Source organism: Bactrocera dorsalis, chromosome 4 (assembly GCF_023373825.1).
Source record: "Bactrocera dorsalis isolate Fly_Bdor chromosome 4, ASM2337382v1, whole genome shotgun sequence".
Lineage (NCBI taxonomy): Eukaryota > Metazoa > Arthropoda > Insecta > Diptera > Tephritidae > Bactrocera > Bactrocera dorsalis.
The window spans coordinates 64080793-64100220 of NC_064306.1; the positions used below are offsets into that span (position 1 = coordinate 64080793).

Below are 19428 nucleotides of genomic sequence, written 5' to 3' on the forward strand. Positions count from 1 at the left end.
CTAAGGGATTAAGATTATATGATCAGGATGACGAGAGAATTTAATACTATCCTTAATAAAATATTTAAGAAGTACCAATCTGGAATATGGAACACAAAGAGCTATCTATCGGCGTTAACCTATCTGATCAAATTTGGCAGGGATTGGTCCAAGTAAACTGAGCGCGCAAACCAACTCGACGAAAACTTTGTGTTTCCAGGTTGAAACAGTCTCTTTTTATGTCCTATGAAGCTTGATACCCATATGTTAATTAGTGTGTTTTTGGCAGCTTGAAAGTTTGTTACGGAATCAATGAAATGTTGCAGAATTTCTTTGAAGATTCTATTTTAACATGAACTCAAGTTGGTAATATCGATTTTGGTCGCGATGTCATCGAAAACTTGTCTTGAGCAAGTCGTCCATCCATCTCTTTTAATAAAGAAAATATCGAAAAAGGTAAGGCGCTTGAAAATTGTCGACTTGACATCGAAGATCTCAACATCTCTTATAGTTGGACTTAACCAAATTGGTGAATGTTTCGGGTATGAAACGTGTCAGTGATAGTACCCCTTAAAATACCTGACATAACCGAACGAAAACCACGTCGAGTAGAGGTTATAAAAGAGATTGTTGACAACGTAGGCGAGGACTCTACATTCGTCAAACACATCATTACCGGTGACAAGTCGTTGGACGCCAATATAAACTTGAAACTGTTTAACAATCGAGTGAAAGACACTCCAAAAATGAGCCTAAACCGAAAAAAAAAATGCGCTGAAGGCACTGAAGGGCATCTCGGTCGAGATGGATTGGATTGCCATATATGTATTGGCTTGGAAACCTATATTGAAACCGATAATATATGTATTAATATATATGAAAATATTTTTTTTTGTCAGTACGGGTCAAAAGATCAGATGTATATAGGCCAATATCTCAGACAGCTTATGAAATGAAGAGAACATATTTGCTACATAATCGGTTATCATTTTTCCAAAGACTAAACTGTAATTGTATTATTGACATAGAACATGTCATGTGAACATTATGTGGTTGCTTCTATAAATTGGTAATATCGGTTCCTACCTTGCAACAGCACTAACCTGATGAATATAGAGACTTCTGTTAATGAGGTTAGATTTAATATAAATACATATTTTGCGCTGATTGTAAGTGACCAGGTGACCTAGACTATGTGGTAGATGATCTGTGATTAAACATAATTGTAATGAGTTAGAAATTCCGCTTAACGACGAGTGTTGAATTCATAGGAAAATCTTTTTAGAACAACATTTTCAGATTTCTCGATAAATAGCACACCACTACAAATCTTAGTTATTAGGAGAGCATAAAAAGCTGGGCTGTGTTTGAATCTTACCCTTCTCTACTAGTTTTTTTATTATTATACCCGGTGTAACGCGTTATACAAAATGTGTATGAAACGCAAGCCGATCTATATTGCTACTGATAAAAATTTCAACTGAGTATAGCAAACTGATTTGTTAAAATTCAGCAATATATTCTCGAAGAAGTACAAGGACTTACTGAATGTGAGCAAAGCGAGTATATATTAGTAGAGCTAAAAATTTCAACTGAGAATTAATGAGAGCAAATCCAGTATATATTGCTAGAGCTTAAAGTTTCAACTGCTAACATAAAATGTATGTATTTCATTAGCACTAACATTCTGACCTCGACGAAAATTGGCAACAGCGCCTTGAAATGCTTTAAACAAACAATGAAAATAAAGTCATATTCTATATTCCTAGCAAGGGTTAATTAATGCCAGAAATTATTTATGTATGACAGTAAAAAAATAACTTTCTTATCAATTCTGCGAAAATTAATTAAAAACAAGGTTCGCGAAGTTCAAGATATAGTAAGGCAATGCCACTAAAGATTATAACATATTTTTTTTCCATCTTCTGTAAGTATAAGCGTTAAAGCACTTTATCACTATCACTTATTTGCTGACATTTCTTTGAAATGAACGCTAGTATTAAAATTTGGCTGGATTTCCCCGAGATTCATTCAACGTCCATCAGCTGCAAGCTAACGACTTTGGGGATTCCATGATGAATCATTATTAAGATGAGAAAAATATTTTAGCAGAAGCGTGAAATTCGTATATGTTAGATTTGCAGCTCTTTTCTTCTCTCGGGTTGATAATTGAGATATGTTATAATTATGTGCTCGGTGCTTGTGTTGTGTTGTGTGATATGCTTTGTCGTTAAGCTGGGGCTCTGGTTTATCAGAGGCAGCTGAGATAAATATTACAAATAATTTGATAATTGATTTTGCTCAAAACAAACACAACAAATGAGAGTTATAAATGAGTTGCCAAGGCGCTACAATTTATTTTTCTTGAGTCCCTCAGGTTGGGAGAAAACGAAGTACATTTTATTCTGAAATATTGTATTCTTAAAACTTAACTGCTCCTCAGCACTTTTTTCAGTCTGAAGGACCTAAACATGCTATTTGAATATGTCGAGCGTTTCTTCTATTCTCGGAAATAGTTGACCATAGTTCTGTTTTTTTTTTGATGTGTTCAAGTGAGTTTAAGAGAATAAGAAAATAAGTCATGTGCTATCGGATCGGTATTCTAAGGCAGTGGATAAAGCAATTTAACATTTTTGTCTGGTCCGATGATAAGAGCTCCCTTTATTTTGGTGAAATATGCGCCATTCGGTTTTATAAAATTTGATCCATTTCGAAGGATTTATTTTTTGAAGATCATCTTTTTTAAAAGATGACCGCGGCTAAATCTCAGATGGTCCATCCGTTGAGTCCAATTTTCGACGATTATTTCAAGCATTTCAATTAATAAGTGGCAAATAACGCGCTTGTTGCTTTGATCCAAGACCTGAATCGAAGCGAGAATGTCCACATAGACCTTAGACTTTACATATCCCTTAACGGTGTAATATCACACTTCTTGTTGAACTATCGACCGGCCCAATACGGGAAATTATCTGCTCACCGAAGTGTTTTCTCAATAAATCCATTAATTGATGTGATGTGGGGGAAGTGGCGCCGACTTCTTGAAACCAAATGTTGCCGACATCACGAGCTTCAATTTCAGGCATCGAATAGTCCGTTGTAATACCACGATGACGGTTACCATTCACTGTTACGTTCTCACCGGCATCATTTTTGAAGAGATCCTTGTATGGACTGATTGTTCCATCGGGCTTTTACACAGTTCAGTCGTTAATAAGTACTTTTCATCTTTTTTTTTAAGATCTGGCATATTTGTCAAGGTCCCGTGCTCGATCTGTACTCTTATTCTGGACTCGACCCCGACCAACCAAAGCTCATTAAAGAGCTCTTCGATAAACCAAACTTTCACTCATTATAATTTGGTAATAAAATCCGTTCGCTTCTAGGACGTGGCTTTAAACTAGTAGATTGGTTGAGACCAATGCATATGAGTGTTGTAAGGGTCAAGCATTGTCTAAGAAAGGAACGCTTTATGTTCGAGAAATGTTCCATATCATCTATAGCTTACTTTGTATACATTTATACTAACTTGAATTTAAAAAAAATCTCTAACGAACAACGTAATTTTACTCACAAAACTGGCAACTCTATGGGGAATTCACGTTAACGCTTAAAGCGTAAGAATACATAACAAAGAGCGCAGCTTGTCTGATTCTTAAAAACCGGTTTCAGATGAATACTCTTATCTACACATTAACTTAAGTATAATATTTGCTCACACAACGTTCGTAGCCGCAGAAGCCAACAAGCTCTGTGCGCGAAGATTTGTTTCACTTGGCTCGCTACTGCCGTTAGCTGCGGTTCATTGTCCGTTTAAGACCGCAAAACGTTACAGTAAAAGTTAACTTACTACATTACAACAACTTTTAAATAAAGATTTATTATTAGTGTCAATATTATACAAAATAACGATAAACATGTTGAAAAATTCTTGTCAACTGTCGGTCTTCTTACTCGTGTGCTTTTTCTGCCTCACACAGGCAAAGCCACAAGAAGTGGTGTTATATGGTAAGTAGAAAGTGCAGTTGTGGTTGTATTGGTGAAAAGTGATAACAGCGTTCCAAAAAAAAGAAAGCACCTCCCTCTGTGACAAATTTTGTAAATGTTTTGCTTAAAAATATATATTTATTTCACCAGAGGGCGACGAGTGCGTTACAAACAGTTATGATGGCATCTGTTCGGTGGAGAAGCAATGCCCGCATTTAGAGGCTACGATGACTGGAAAAGGTCTGCTGGCCCGAGATGTCGGTCACTGCGGCTATACGGTCTACGAGGAAATCATTTGTTGTCCGTAAGTAATTTTGAGCTTCCATCAACTAGCACAAAATTTATGTGTTTGCACTTCTTCTTTCTTGTAGTTCAAACGAACCGGAGCGCCCACTATACAATAAATATTTCGCTCCCTTGGTTATTCAACAATCGATAACATTAATTATCACCACGAATGCGTATATACAAACGGAGAAAATCGGCGATCAATTGCTATTCAGCCAGTTCAACAAGACACAGCTCAATTAGTATTATAAGCACATCTGCCATATTATTAAGTGTAAGCCACGAGATTTGCATATTTAAACAGATACATATGTACCTACATATTGACATATCAGCATGAATACATATTCGTTTGTAATATCTCATAATAGACTGTAATAAATTCATTGTAATCCAAAACAAAAAATTCCCATGAAATTTAATCAGTGTTAAATATGCGCTTAGCACCCCGTTATGTACATTACAAACAAATACACACGCATACATATTTATAATGTAAGAGAAATATGTATTTAGTAAAATTATAGTTTTTGCTCACTCTTCGCGTGATGCGAGTGAACTTTCATTTGTTTTCGCCAGACATTACTCAAGAAGTATAAACTGTTTATATTTCTGATTTAAATATATGTATATATACATACATGTATGGAAATAGTATCTATTGATATAAACATTTGTATATATATTTTTGTAATTTTAATCAGCAATATGGAAGACATATAGACATATAGACTTTTATGTAGAATATGTAGCTTTGTTCGAAGGCAACCCATTAATCAACAGCGCATCTCATTAACCCCAACATATTTGATATAACTAAAGGGGTTTTCAATAAGAGCGCTACAAAATTTTTTGTTTTTCGAAACATTTTTAGGATATCCATGAAATTCCTGATACCTGTGAAAGTACATTCGATGCCATTCAGTAGGGAACTCAATTTCTTTTGCATGGCCACCACGCGCACGCTTGCAGCAGTCCAGACGTTGAACCCAATTTTCGACGGTTTTCCAACGTAAATCAGCCGATACTGCAATTTCACGTTCGATATTCGTACGAAGTTCATCAATCGTCGCTGGCTTGTTGGCATAGACCATAGACTTGACGTAGCCTCACAGGAAATAGTCTAACGGCGTCAAATCGCATGACCGAGGCGGCCAATTGACTGGGCCATTTCGTGAGATAACACGTTCACCAAACTTGGTTTTCTGTAAATCTATTGTGACACTCGCTGTGTTGCTTGTGGCACCGTCGTGCAAGAACCACATATTGTCCAAATCCATACTATCCAATTCGACCCAAAAATATTCGGTTATCATTAAGCGGTAGCGATTTCCATTTACAGTAACGCGTCGGTATTGATCAACACGGAAGAAGTACGGCCAAATGACGCCGCCGGCTCATAACACGCATCAAACCGTAACTTTTACTGGATGCAATGATGAGTCATGGAGTACGTGTGGATTACTGCCTAACCAATAAAGCCTGGATCATTTTCAAGTTGTTACCCTGCCAAATTCACGAACATACGACGTATATGGTGATCAAGCGACTTCAGTTCTTGCGTCAATTTGATCTTGTAAGGATTTAGGTCAAGTTCTTTTCGCAAAATTCGCTACAACGACGTCTCAGAGATGCCTAACGCTTGTGAGCGACGTGTGAGAGACTGATTTGGGTCTTCTTCAATTGATGCGCTAATGGCGGTAATATTCTCGACACTACGGGCACTTCTTTGTCTCACGGTCGTTCTTCCTCTTCGCTGTATGGCTCCAATTGGAGATACCAAGTGTAGCCTTCTCCACATGGTCTTTCCAATGGAGTGGAGGCCTTTCTCTTTCTCTGCTTCCTCGGTGGGTATTACGTCGAATATTTTCAGAGCTGGAGTGTTTTCGTCCATTCGGACGACAGCTTAGCCAGCATAGTCACTGCCTCCTAATTTGCAGAATTTTTCCCTCGAAACTTCGTACCGCCGAATCGTCAGATGCTTTCATCGTCAATGCCTCTGTATCAAACAGCAGGACAAGATGATGAAGAATTTGGTCTTTGCTCGTGGAGAGAGGACTTTACTTCTTAATTGTCTACTGAGTCCAAAGTAGCATCTGTTGGCAAGAGTTATTCTGCCTTGGATTTCGATTAATGCCTGTTCAAGATAAACGAAATTATCTACGACCAAGCTTCCGCGAAGCCCAGCTATTCAGTAGTAGAACTCAAGAGTATACGGGAGCCTCTACCCGCTCCCATTCTACTGATTGCAATTCTAGGATGCCTTTCCTTGCTAGCTTATCAGCTTTAAAATTATCTGCGATTGTGCTGTGACCAGGTGCCTATACCAGTCTTATCATAAAAAGACTCGATGCTACTGATAGCGAAGTTTGGCACTCCTTGACTAAGCCTGAATGCACCGATGACTTCAGGGCTAGTATCGATGAACTGGTATTTGAGTGGACAGTCATTTCTCCGAAGGAGACTCCACTACGGAGCTGTATATCTACTGTAAGCTTAATGGCTGCAACCTCGGCTTGAAAGCATTGAAATAGGACAAAAGGAAGTCTGAAGCTGGAGTTGGCAGAAAGCTTGTAAGAGGAAACCCCTCCATCAACTTTCCCCCAAGCTTTGACCCATCTCCAAAGAAGTACACTGCTCCTCTCCTCCAACTGCTTCCTCCCACCCACAACTCTCTCGCTGGTATATGGGCAGAGAAGGAGCCGCCAGAGTTCGGCTTGGCGACTCCATGAACCAAGCAATCGGGTAAGTCAAAATGTGTGAGGATTCCCGAGTATTCAGACACGTGTTCTTTTAGGAATCCTGATTTTCTGAGTCTGATAGCAACTTTCGCAACCATACATCTTCCGCCGATTTCTACGGTCACCATGAGCCAGATGGCGTTAAGTGCCAAGGTTGGAGTGGAGCTAACTGCTTCACACGTTCAAAAATATTTCAGCCTAAAATTTAAAATTTAACAAAAAATTATTAAATAATATCAAATGTGCCCAACAAATAAACATCCTTGGTAAAGTTTCGAATTTCCAGCCATATACCGCAGAGCACTTGTCACCGTTGCCTACCACAATGCCAACAAAGTTCAGACAATCGCCGACTGCGTGTTGAAGCAACATGTGTTTGTTACATTTACCCGACGTGGCTCGGCGTGCTATACCAAAATAGATAATAACGGTTGTTTTCTCGTATTTTATACGTCGCTTTGCTTGCTTTTCTTTTTGCTCGGCTGTTTTGCGCTAGCAATTCGTAAACAAAAACAATGAGTACGCTCCAACGCCTTAACATATGCAATGCCTTTTCCTCTCTGAGCTTTAAGCTACTCTAAGGTGACCAGCTGCAGCACAAACATTTAAAGGCGGCTATTAAAAGCTCAGCGAAGTGATTTTTATATATGTTGCGTGCCACAGCAGAAACTTCAGTTGATGTCGGAATGCGATAGTCGTTAGACGTGCGCTGGCTAAACAAAACCGAGTAGAGGAAACGGATATTGTGGATAACAGTTAATTTGAAAAAAAAAAAAACAAAGCAAAAATGTGTGGTGTGGAGTTTGCTTGTGTCTGCAGTATAATTGAAAGTATTTGAAATTGGAAAATTGAAAAAAAATTGTGTGTTGGCTTGTAGAATTATTTAAGTAATTAGAAAGGAAAAAGGAAAAATTAAATAATAAAAATTTGAAAAAAAAAAATCAACAAAAAACAACAAAATTTAATAAAAAATTTGAAAAGTTAAAGAAAATTTTTTAAAAATTTAAAAAATATTTGAAAACTTTAAAAAAAATTTTGAAAAGGTTTAAAAAATTTAAAATGAAATTTTGTAAATTTTAAACTAATTTTTAAAAAGTAAAACAAAACTTTATAAATTAAAAAATATACAAAAAAATTTTGAAAAATTAAAAAAAAAATCGAAAAATTAAGAAAAAATTTGAAAATTAAAACAAAGTTAAATGCGCAAAAAATATTTTGAAAAATTTAAAATAAAATTTTGAAATTTTTCAAAAAAAAATTTTAAAAGTAAAAAAAAATTTTGAAAAATTTAAGCACATTTTTAAAAACTAAATCAAAATTAAACAAATAAAAAAATTAGCAAAAATATTTTGAAAATTTGAAAAATTGAAAAATTTAAAAAATTGAAAAAATTAAAACAAAGTTAAATGAGTAGAAAATAAACAAAAAAGTTTCTTCAAAATAAAAACCAGCTTGAAGTTTTTCTAATAGTGCTTACAAAAAAAATATTTAAAGTGTTTGCCAGTACAACTCTGCAAATTGAATTTATGTAATTGTATACTAAATAATACAGTCAGTGTAATTTAAATCACAGTGCTATAATACATATATATAAATGGAAAAAATATGTCTACTCCAAAGTTTTGCTCTAAGCACACCTACATACGCTGACGCCCTGCCGTGTGTTTAAAAATTTCCGCTCCACATCCAGTATTCGCCCACAAATCGGCTGTATACACACACCTACTTAATTGCATGTAGCAAAACAACAAAAAAATAAAAAAAAAGTAAAATAAAACTTGTGTAGTTCAAACATTTGAAATTGCCTGCCCCTTACATATGACCTGACAATTGTGCTACTCGGCGTAGCCTACATTTAGGGGCTAAAAGTCAAATTGAAACTAGTGAGTACATAAACACTGCGGCGTTGTAACAATTTCGGGCGTCAGTGTGTCATGCTAACGAACGGCCGGTGGCAGACAATTTGTGACAGTCGGAACTGGTGCACCTGTTTCGCATATTAAATGTCAGTGTTGGAGCGTTGCGTTGGCTTTGCGGCAAGCTTCGCATGATTTTTAACACAATTAGTATTGCAGTTATCGGCCTGAAAGTGGGCCGCTAGGAATAACAACTGCATGCCGACAGCCAGTGCTGCAGGCTAACCTCGATTATTTGTTGCAACAACGGTGCGCTCTGGGGAGCACACGTGACCGTAGTAAAGCGAGCAGTGCCGTTACATATATATGTGCGCTAACTGTAGCTACATTGTTGTTGGTGGTGGTGACGAAGTAAGTTGCACTTTGAAATACTAGCTACTGCGTATATAAGTACAAATATATATATATGTACATATATATACATATATATATGTATAAGTGTGTATGTGTGCGTGTGACTTTATTGCAGCAAGTGCACTCAAAAGTGTACATAAATATTTAAAAACACACATGCAAGTGCTTAAGTGTGTGTATGTGGGGGCAAACACTTTGTAATGTATACATTTAGGCGCATATGCCGGTTGGGTGCGTACTAAGCGCCACTGTTTGCACAATTTAATTGGAACGCGTGTGCTTTTTGGCATACATTTTTAATTTGAGGCGATTATAACGGTAGTGTTAGGCCACTTTTTTCGCTCCCTACTGTATGCTTGGCGATATTTGATATGGCAAATTTTCCACGTCAAAAAAGTTGAAAAATATTGCCGCAATATTTATTATATTTAATAACTCGCACGTGTGAAAATTTATGAGTGAAATTACTTAAATTAATTTATGGTCTAGCTTAGCATTAGTGCATTGGCATTAGCGCCTAAAAATATGCTTCCCTTGCTAGTATCTGCGTTGGCATTCACCGGAATTGTAACACCTGTGCAAGTGATTGCTTTTTCCCCAAAAGCTGATAAGTGTTTTCATTTATGGCCAAATTAATTTATATATTTTCGCAATAACGACAATAACAATAACAATATTTACAATGGTTGCCCAGCGAGCGCGTATTAAAAAAAAATAATATTTGCACTACTGCTGATAAGTTAGTCAAATAAAGGAGGCAAGCGCTGTTGTATGGTCACGTCACGTTGAAGCCGCCTTGTGACCTTGTTGCAGGCATTATAGGTTATCGGGAAAAGTAGAAATAGCAAAAGTTTGAAGGGTATGAGTTTGGGTGCAGTCGAGTTGGGTTCATTGGGTGCTGTTGCAATCAGTGCGATTTCTTTCATTTAAGCATACTTGATTGCATCATATTATCTCACCAAAATATACCACCATATGTGCTGTAAAATCAACCAAAATAAAAATAGTTATTATCTTGGGTATATGGGGCGATATTAATGCGTAAACAAGATATGAGCTGATGGCTATTATTTTTACAAGAGTTTTGTCATGTGTCAGAAGAGGAACTGTGTTTGATAAATAGATATTCAAACTCCATAGAAATATTTATTACCTATATTTTATCACAATAAAAGCAATACAAATTTTAGCCCAATTTGAGCATTTCGTCTTAAAAACAGACACACCTTCGTAGATAAACTGCTAACCAAAAAATTTGAAGAACACACATCTCCTTCTACCATTTGACTATTTGGTAAGTTTGGTATTTAACGCAACTGTATACTTGTAAATCAAAAATAAATACAGAAATTTTTTTGGAACACAATTCCACGGTTATATGTTTTTTTTTTTGGGAACACTGCTTTCTCTCAGCACACTCACATTGTCATGCTATATTCATAGATTTGTTCTTGCAAGAAAGGTTACCACTTTTATTATCTCGACCGCGGTCATAATGTTAAATAGTCAGAGTGAAGTGAAACCAATTTTTTGCCTGAACATTTTTTTTCATCAAAAGAGCCTCATAAATGATAAGTGGAATAATATCAAGACGTATGCTTCAAACAAGTTGAGAATATTATTAAAATAGTCATCTGTCATCGTGTATGTTTTTGACTTTTTTCTGATGTCGCGGAAGTTAAAGTTTTTTTCAGAAAGTTTGACGAAGCAATAAATTAATTTGACCAAACCAAAAACTAAGCTGTAAAAACTTAACTTGACATAAAAAAACAAACCTTTGAAATCAAGTTTTAGGGATATTACTTAAATGTTAATTATACCCTGAACAGAGTATATTAAGTTTGTCACGAAGTTTGTAACACCCAGAAGAAAGCGTCGGACACTCTATAAAGTATATACTATATATACATAGTATAAGTGAGTATGTTGAGCTGAGTCGATTTAGCCATGTAGGTCTGTCCGTCTGTATACATACGAACTAATCCCTCAGTCCCTCAGTCACTTAAGATATCGTTTTGAAATTTCGCAAACGGCATTTTCTCTTCAAGAAGCTGCTTATTTGTCGGAATGGCCGATATCGGACCAGTATAACATATAGCTGCCATACAGACTGAACGATCGGAATTAAGTTCTTGTATGTGAAACTTCCACATTTGACAATATATATTGACGAAATTTAGTATAGATTATTTTCTAAGGCAACAATGTAATCTCTGAAGAAATTGTTAAGATCGGCTCAATGTAGCATATATGTACATACCTACCATACAAATCGAACGATGGGAATCAAGGGCTTGTATGGAAAACTTTCGTATTTGACATGGTATCTTCACGAAATTTGACATGGATTACTACTTAATATAATCTCCGAAGAAATTGTTCAGATCGGCTTACTATAGCTTATAGCTTCCATACAAACTGAACACATAGTTACGAAAATAAAAGCACCTGTGAAGGGTATTTTAGTCAGTGCAGCCGAAGCCGTTTTTTCTTTTTTTTAAATCAATTAAAAAATATATCAAAATTATAAATTTTAGAGAATTATTAATAGTCAATAAAAATTATTTCATGCGCACCCCAAAATACAGACGCCATTAGCTTGCCCAGTCGGCTGTTGTGTTTTTTTATGTTCTGAAGCAGGTTCAACGTGTGCAATCCACTCAGATGACTGTCGATCTTTAGAGTGAAATAATTAAGCCACGTTTCATTTATTGTCACTTATTGAAGCAAAAACTAGGGTTTATTACACTTGAATATCTCCAAACATTGCTTTTAACCCTCAACTCGTTGATTTTTTTTCGATAAAAGGTGAGCTCGCGCGGCACCCACTTTGCACAGAGCTTACTCATACACAACGTTCAGTTGATATCTTTAGAGTGATAGAAGATCAACAACTTGGTCATGTATACTCTGTTTTGTGGTTTATGTACATAAGTATCCTTCAGTTTTATCGGCAACAATTCGCCGCTTTATAACTGATATAAAATCTAAAACTCAACTAACTGGAAATTCCAGTCGAAGTTACACGAAATGTGTTCATTTTTACTTCTTCGAAATAATCACTTGACTACTTTGCTCCACAATATCCTATGTCCTAAGCCTTATTAAAGGGTTAGATGAGTTTTGGAGAAACAGCTTTGAAAAATAGCCTTCGCTATGCCGGGAGGAAAATGGAAATTGGATTTTTGGCAGACATTTTTACAAAAAAAATGAAAACTTCGAATTTTCTTAGATGCAACAACTGTAAATTTGTTCGATAATTGCCGATTTATAATTAAATATTTTTTTTGTGTCTCCTTTAACCTCAAAACTTAACTCTTTAACCGGAAAGTGTATATTATAAGTTTGAATGCATTGAGAAACATTTAAGCCGCCGTTATACGAGTGTGGAGCACGTTATTTAATAATTACTACTAATAATTAATATTTATTATTATATTTCCATGTGTATTCTAACATACACACACACACACACACACCAACAACCAATATCAATGACAATAATTAATGGTAGAATGACAGGCGAATATTTCCCGTCTACGCCAGCAATGAAACGAGAAATTTCACTTATATAATTAATATGTTAAGCATATTCAAACATATGAGCGTCTCATCAAAGCATGAAAAGCATTTTCTCTACACACATACACACACACTCACGCACATATATACGCGCTCGTAAGAGATAGCGACACGTTTGAGTAATTATGTGTGCGTGTGTGCTGGAGAAGGTTGAAATGTTGGAGATATTAATTAGCGTGGCGCACCCATTCACGGTCTATAAATACGAGTACTTTATGCAAAAACACCAGCAAACACACAGACACGCACACATGGAAATGTGTATGTAAGTGTATGCGTGTATTTATAGTATATACAGTTATAGCTATATAGTTCTAGTATAAACAGTTAGTTAGTTCATTGGTTAACACACACAAGGCTATTGCGTTTCTGCGCTGACGAGCCTTTGTGCCACATGCCACATATAATATATTGCTTCTGTACATATTTCTAGTCTTGAAAAAGTGCTCGTTGAAATTCCGCTTAAATACACACTTACAAAAGGGTTATCCTGTCATCTAGTGTTAGTGTGTGTGTGTTGTTATAAATACTACAATCGATTGTTGTGTGTGCAACGGTATTGCGCGTTGCCCGAGCAACTTTGTAATCATAAACCGCGCATTTTTTATGCATTACCGTTATGTTTTTCTCACTAATATTATTATAATTTTTTACTATAATGAAATTTAAAGGGAAATCCGCTGTTATTATAGGCGAAAATGTCTGTGGCATTTCAATTAGCGTTTTATGCGGGCTTTTTTTGTTTTAGTGTAAGCTTTTCACTCAGGTTGTAATTTAATTCAAGTTTTTAGCTTCATATACTTTAAATGACAGCATAATTTGATTTTCTGCAATAATCTAATTTGGCGCATTACCTTTATGATTTTATTAAAGTAAGTGTGCTTTTATTGCCAAAAGATTACAATTACTTTGTAATAGCATACACTTTGTATAGGCATATGTTTATCATACCAACCATCCATAAAAAATTCACTCCTGGACTGGATTATCGATCAAGGCAAGAGTACAATCTCCGAAAAAATTGTTCAGATCGGCCCATTCTACTTTAAATTGTAAAAATGGTATTCGGATATTGTAAATGAAACGCAAAACATTTAATTCTTCATCAATATCTATTTTTCGGCTTCAAAATAATCCCTAACAGATGTAAAACACTGATGCCAACGATTTTTCCACTTCTCGAAACATTTTTCATATGTACTTTTTGGGCTGGATTTCTGCTCCTTCAACGAATGCTTTAACTCTCCGATCGACTGAAAACGGGTTCCACAAAGCGGCAATTTCAGTTTGAGAAACAAGAAAAAAGCCACACATCGAGTAAAATCTATGAATTGTTCTTTCATCATTCCGGCCGTTTTCAATGGATATTTTCACGCAAACGCCTCAATAAGGCCAAATAGAATGAAGCACCAAATCATGAATATCCAAAAAAAACAATTATCATTGCCTTGATTTTTGAGCGATTTTGGCGTGGTTTTTTAAGTTTCGGATTTTTTCACTTCATTCCTAGGATTGTTGACTTGTTTGCATGTTAAACTCATAAACCCATGTCTTATCGGCAGTTACAATGCTCTCCAGGAATGTGGGATCGAAATTCGCACGATCAAGCATGTCCAAAGAGACCTGTTTATGGTATTCTTTTTGAAAAAAATTCAGCTTTATCGGGACGAGCCGATGAAGACCGCGTTTCATACCCAAAATATCAAAAATCCTTCGAACGGGTGAGATATCAAACTTTCTTGCCTTCTACCTAACACTTGCCTCACGACTTTCGAGCACCATATCGTAGATAATAATTACGTACAGCCCTACCAAATTAGCAAAATACTTTTGTTTGAAATATCATTTACTCGGAGAATTTAACAGCATTTTTCGGATATTTTTTGTTACAATATATAACTGCCATAATCGGTCAAAATCGAGTCCTCGTATGGAAAAAATTTAATACCAGATTCTGTACGACGAAAATTAAAAGTCTTTGTTTTTGTTTTAAATTGTAAATATTTTATTTTGAATACAGCATTATCAAATCAAAATATTATAGACTCTTCGGACCTTCTCGTGCGGTATAACGATGTTTTCGGACCTACATATGATTAGATTTCGTCTTGCGCTTAACAATCGTTTGAGATTTTCGGATACACGGCCTTTTTTCCTTTGAAATAATACTGCCTTTGAAATAATCCTGCCTTCTAGACTCATTGCGAGTCCAATTTGAATGTCCAGCTGACTAGTCAAAATCATCTTTTTGACATCAAATGTTAAGGAAAGTTTCTACAAATGCTGAACCGCTTTGGTATTCACTAATACTTTGTGAAATAATACATTTTAAAGTACTCTTACCAAGTAGATTTCCAAAAATTGAGCAAGTTGTTAAAATAAAAGAATTAAGGAAATGAACGGTTCAAATATCATTCATAACATCTTTTAGTTTTAGCTGCAATCTCAGAAGTTAAGAAAATATACATAGCGGATTTTTCTAATTAGCTTACTTTCTCTTCTACAAAGTCGTCCATTAAAAAAATTAAATTTTTTAGATTAAAAAAGGACGATATGGTTTTGAAAAAACCAATAGGCTTTCACCGAAGAACTTCGTAGAAGAGTAAATTCTCTAAGGTCCAAGAGCAAATAGACAGCATGGCGCAAGGATCACACTTAGACTGCTGTGTTGTGATATTCAGTCCTTTATAAAGCCACCTCATGTAGTTGGATGTTAGGTATCGGCAAAGCGGTCTGAACCTATCATAAATTTGCTTCGTTGGTTTACTTAAATTTCCGCGACTTTATCTGGATGTCTGAAAGAATGAGTCCGAGTTTTTTTCGCCTTGATCTGACAAAAGCGACCCTTCGAGGAGGGAGTGTTGAGATGATTCTATCTCATATTTTTCTAAACTGCTGATGCAGCCGGCATCTGGTAGATGTTCAATTTTTACTGCATGAATCCTGATCGGACATTGTCCAGTAAGAATTTCTAAACTATTAAAAGATGCACCTTGCTGAGAGCAAAGATTTCCCTACATTTCCTCCACTTTATCTTGGGCCAGAAAAACTGCACAGCTCGTGGTGTTGAGGCCCAAAAGTTCAGTAGTGAACGACAAGAAGCCAACGAAGTTTCCACCCGTTTCCATTCTGCAGTTATTGAGCCTAAAGTAGCTGTTCTACCAAGCTCATCAGGCTTACAGTGGAGTGATGGCAAGTTCCCGATAGAGCTGATAGAAAAAATACTATCAAATTGGAAGGAATACATTTTTGTAGTTACTTTAACACAATTGTAACTACTCTTGGGTTACTTTTGAACCATACTTTAAGAAATGTACTACAAAATATCTTTTTGGCGACTTTTATTGAAAAAAGTTCGTTATTTTTGATTAAATGTTTTGCACTATTTTTTCGTCTCAGGTAATAAATTTATATTAGGAATATGGCTTAAATCCGTTAAAAATGAAATTTATTGAGAATGTTCTAAGTTCAGCACCATCTCGATTTTAACTATAGGAATTCTATATGGAATATTTTAAGTAAAATATTTATGACTTTTCAAGTCTAAAAAAAAGAAAACGGTCGATTGCTGTTTTGTTTCGGGCTCATACCCATAGATCCATGATTCGTCACCTGTGACGATCTTATAAACGTCTTTTTAAGCACCGCCATCGTATTTTTTCAGCATTTCTTTACATCAATCCACACAAGCGATTGTCAAATTGTGCGGGATCCAACGAGAACAAACCTTTTTACGGCCAGGTGTTCATGCAATATCGAATGTATGCTGGTTAGTGTTGCCTAGTCCAGAAATATATATAGCAGCCTATGTAGTGCTGTCGTAATCCGATTATTTTTTCATATTTTTTTTAATTAGACTATGTGTGTATATATCTGCTGCCTTTTTTCAAACGTTTGTGAACACAAGTGCTACCAAAAACCTTCTTTTATTATTTTTTATTTGCTTGCAGCATTTCGTCTTTAGATAGCGCTCAAGAATAACAAAGTTAAATCGCTCAACATGCCAGCGCAACATGTTTTGCACGAAAACGGCCATTTCGTCTACGAAATTTGCATGATTACCTTCCGCAATATTTCTTACATTTCGGTGCTATTTTTTCTAGCACGAATACCTCTACATTTGCGAGCTCTGGAATTGATGTTGCACAATAACTTTTCCTGCTCATCACCGGCCTCTGCAATACATATGTATGTGCATAGGTATGCATGTGTGGGTGGGAAAAGTTTTCCAATCAAATCACAATGATATATCCGCTATTAGGCTTCGTTGCGTTAAGCGCTCATTCATCACCGTCGCTACAAGTGGCTATGAACAGAAAATAACACGCAAACACACACACACACACATATATATATAAGTACATATGCGGCCACTTGTTTGAGGATGACTGGATGATGCTGTAAATCCAGCTTTATAAGAAAAGTATACGCTTTCAATATAATATCTTATTTGTATGTATGTGTGTGTGTGCGTGTTGCACTGCTTGCGCCAAATCGTCTTTTTATCGCTTCCTCAGCTACGGCAACACCTCGACTCATTATATCTGTGGATTACTCACTACTAAATTCCAATCACTTCTACAATTACATTCCATCGTTTACTGGCATTCCGTTTCCGTCTCCGCCTCCGCTCTTGTTGTTTTTTCTTTTTTTCTTCTTCGGGAAAGTTTGTCGATTATCATTCAAGTGGCTATAGGAATTGAGCGAACTTATGTTGCAGCTTTAACAAAGTTGTTGTAATGGAGTACTATTTATATTTTGTAATGAGCAGGAAGAAAAAGAGAGAAATAAATAAATGAGGCAAATAAAAAATCGATATAAAATGGCTTATCCTGAAAAAAATGTAATTTTTCTCTGTAGCAACTTTGCATGAAGCATTTGCAACCCATGTTCTCCACATACATATGTATATACGTACATATGTTTTGAAGCAGCTATCTGTGGACTTGTAGGTGTATACGCTTTGTTATGAAGTGCGATTACATGATTTAGTTGAGTGCTTGAAACACCTATACTGGCGGGCGAGTGGTGCTACGTAGTCAAGTGGGCATTATCTCTAGCTGAAAGTGCCTCCCATATGCTGCTGAGTACAGTGTGCTCCAGTTATTTATAGACATTGCGCGGTGTTAAGGAGCTTGTTATGGACAGTTGTATGAATCAATATGAAGCAGTAAGCTACAATGGCTTAACGCGCTTTTAAAAATAAAAAATATGACGCTCCCTTGAACGGTTTCCTTCAACGTTTATATACGCTAAAGTCAACTTAAGCGGATATGAATATTATATAAATATGGCAAGTATTTGATAGGATCACGTAGAAATATTTGTGCTTGAATGAAACTTTTTCATTGGAAAAATGTATTTTTTTTACTCCTTCAAAATGTTGCTACAGAGTATAACAGTTTTTTTTCATCTATATATACTATATGTGATAACTAGGAACCCAAGATACAAAACTGTGATTTAGTATAGCGAATTGAACTAAAGAGGTGCTTCCAGCTACTAGAACCTTAATACTTATGTTTAATGTATGTCACAAAGGACTGAAGTACAAGTAGATCCATAGATCGACCAAATTCTCCATGACGAATTTCTAACCTCACCTTCTTCTTTCATTTCCCATATAACAGTTATGCTAACTGTTAGCTAGTACTTAATGGTTTCAAAGAAAAAGGTTAAAAATTGGACAACCGATATGGCACCACATACTTTTCGGTGAATTTCTATATCTCAGGAACCACTTCCACTAAATTTTGATGACGTTAAATGGGCTCGAACTATAACTACGCCGATTCCGATTTTCCATTTATATATACATATATCTGGCCTAGGCAATACTAAGTGTTGCCAGGTGCAATCTGACATTTCCATTTGAAAGTGTGACATTTTTTAGCACAACATCACTCAGAACGTTTTGTCATTTAATCGTGAATTGTTTTATTTACAGGGAATTAAAAAATTCATCTCGGGCAAAAAATGGAATTAACTCGTGAACATTTTCGTGCGATCATTTTTCACAACTTTCGACGTGGATTATCACGACAAGAGTGCATCGATGAACTAAAATCTTTGTATGGCTATGAAGCACCATCCTATAGCACTGTGAAAAACTGTTACAACGGATCCAATCGTGGCCGACGCTCGCTCAAAGACGAATTCCGTGAAGGTCGTCCAAAAACAGCCGTTTTGCCAGAAAACATCGATGCCGTACGTGAACTGATAATGCAAGACCCTCATGTAACATACCTTCAGATAGAGGCATGCCTATGCATTTCTCCCACCAGCATACATTCGATATTACATGAACACCTGGCCGTAAAAAAGGTTTGTTCTCGTTGGATCCCGCACAATTTGACAATCGCTCAAAAAAGACTCGTGTGGACTGGTGTAAAGAAATGCTTAAAAAATACTTTCGGGGTGATTCAAAACACTTTTATAAGATCGTCACAGGTGACGAATCATGAATCTATGCGTATGAGCCCGAAAAAAACAGCAATCGACCGTGTGGGTCTTCCAAGACTAGCCAAATCCAACGAAAGTTGTTCGTGGAAGAAGCACTTCGAAGAAAATGGTCGCCTGTT

At 36.1% G+C, this 19428-nt stretch overlaps 2 protein-coding genes across 2 annotated transcripts in view; both read left to right on the forward strand.

Moving 5' to 3' along the window:
* Positions 1-3698: 3698 nt before the first annotated feature.
* Positions 3699-4898, forward strand: LOC105226974 (uncharacterized). Its single transcript, XM_011206117.4, has 3 exons — positions 3699-3987; positions 4117-4270; positions 4338-4898. The coding sequence occupies exons 1-3, from the start codon at positions 3897-3899 to the stop codon at positions 4495-4497; spliced, it is 405 nt and encodes a 134-aa protein (XP_011204419.2). The 5' UTR covers positions 3699-3896; the 3' UTR covers positions 4498-4898.
* A 3291-nt stretch (positions 4899-8189) lies between these two features.
* The window catches only part of LOC105226990 (uncharacterized), a 114821-nt gene continuing 103582 nt past the window's right edge, over positions 8190-19428 (forward strand). The window contains exon 1 of the mRNA XM_029550499.2: positions 8190-9262. The gene's annotated coding sequence lies outside the window, so the exon portion shown is untranslated. The remainder of the gene's footprint in view (positions 9263-19428) is intronic.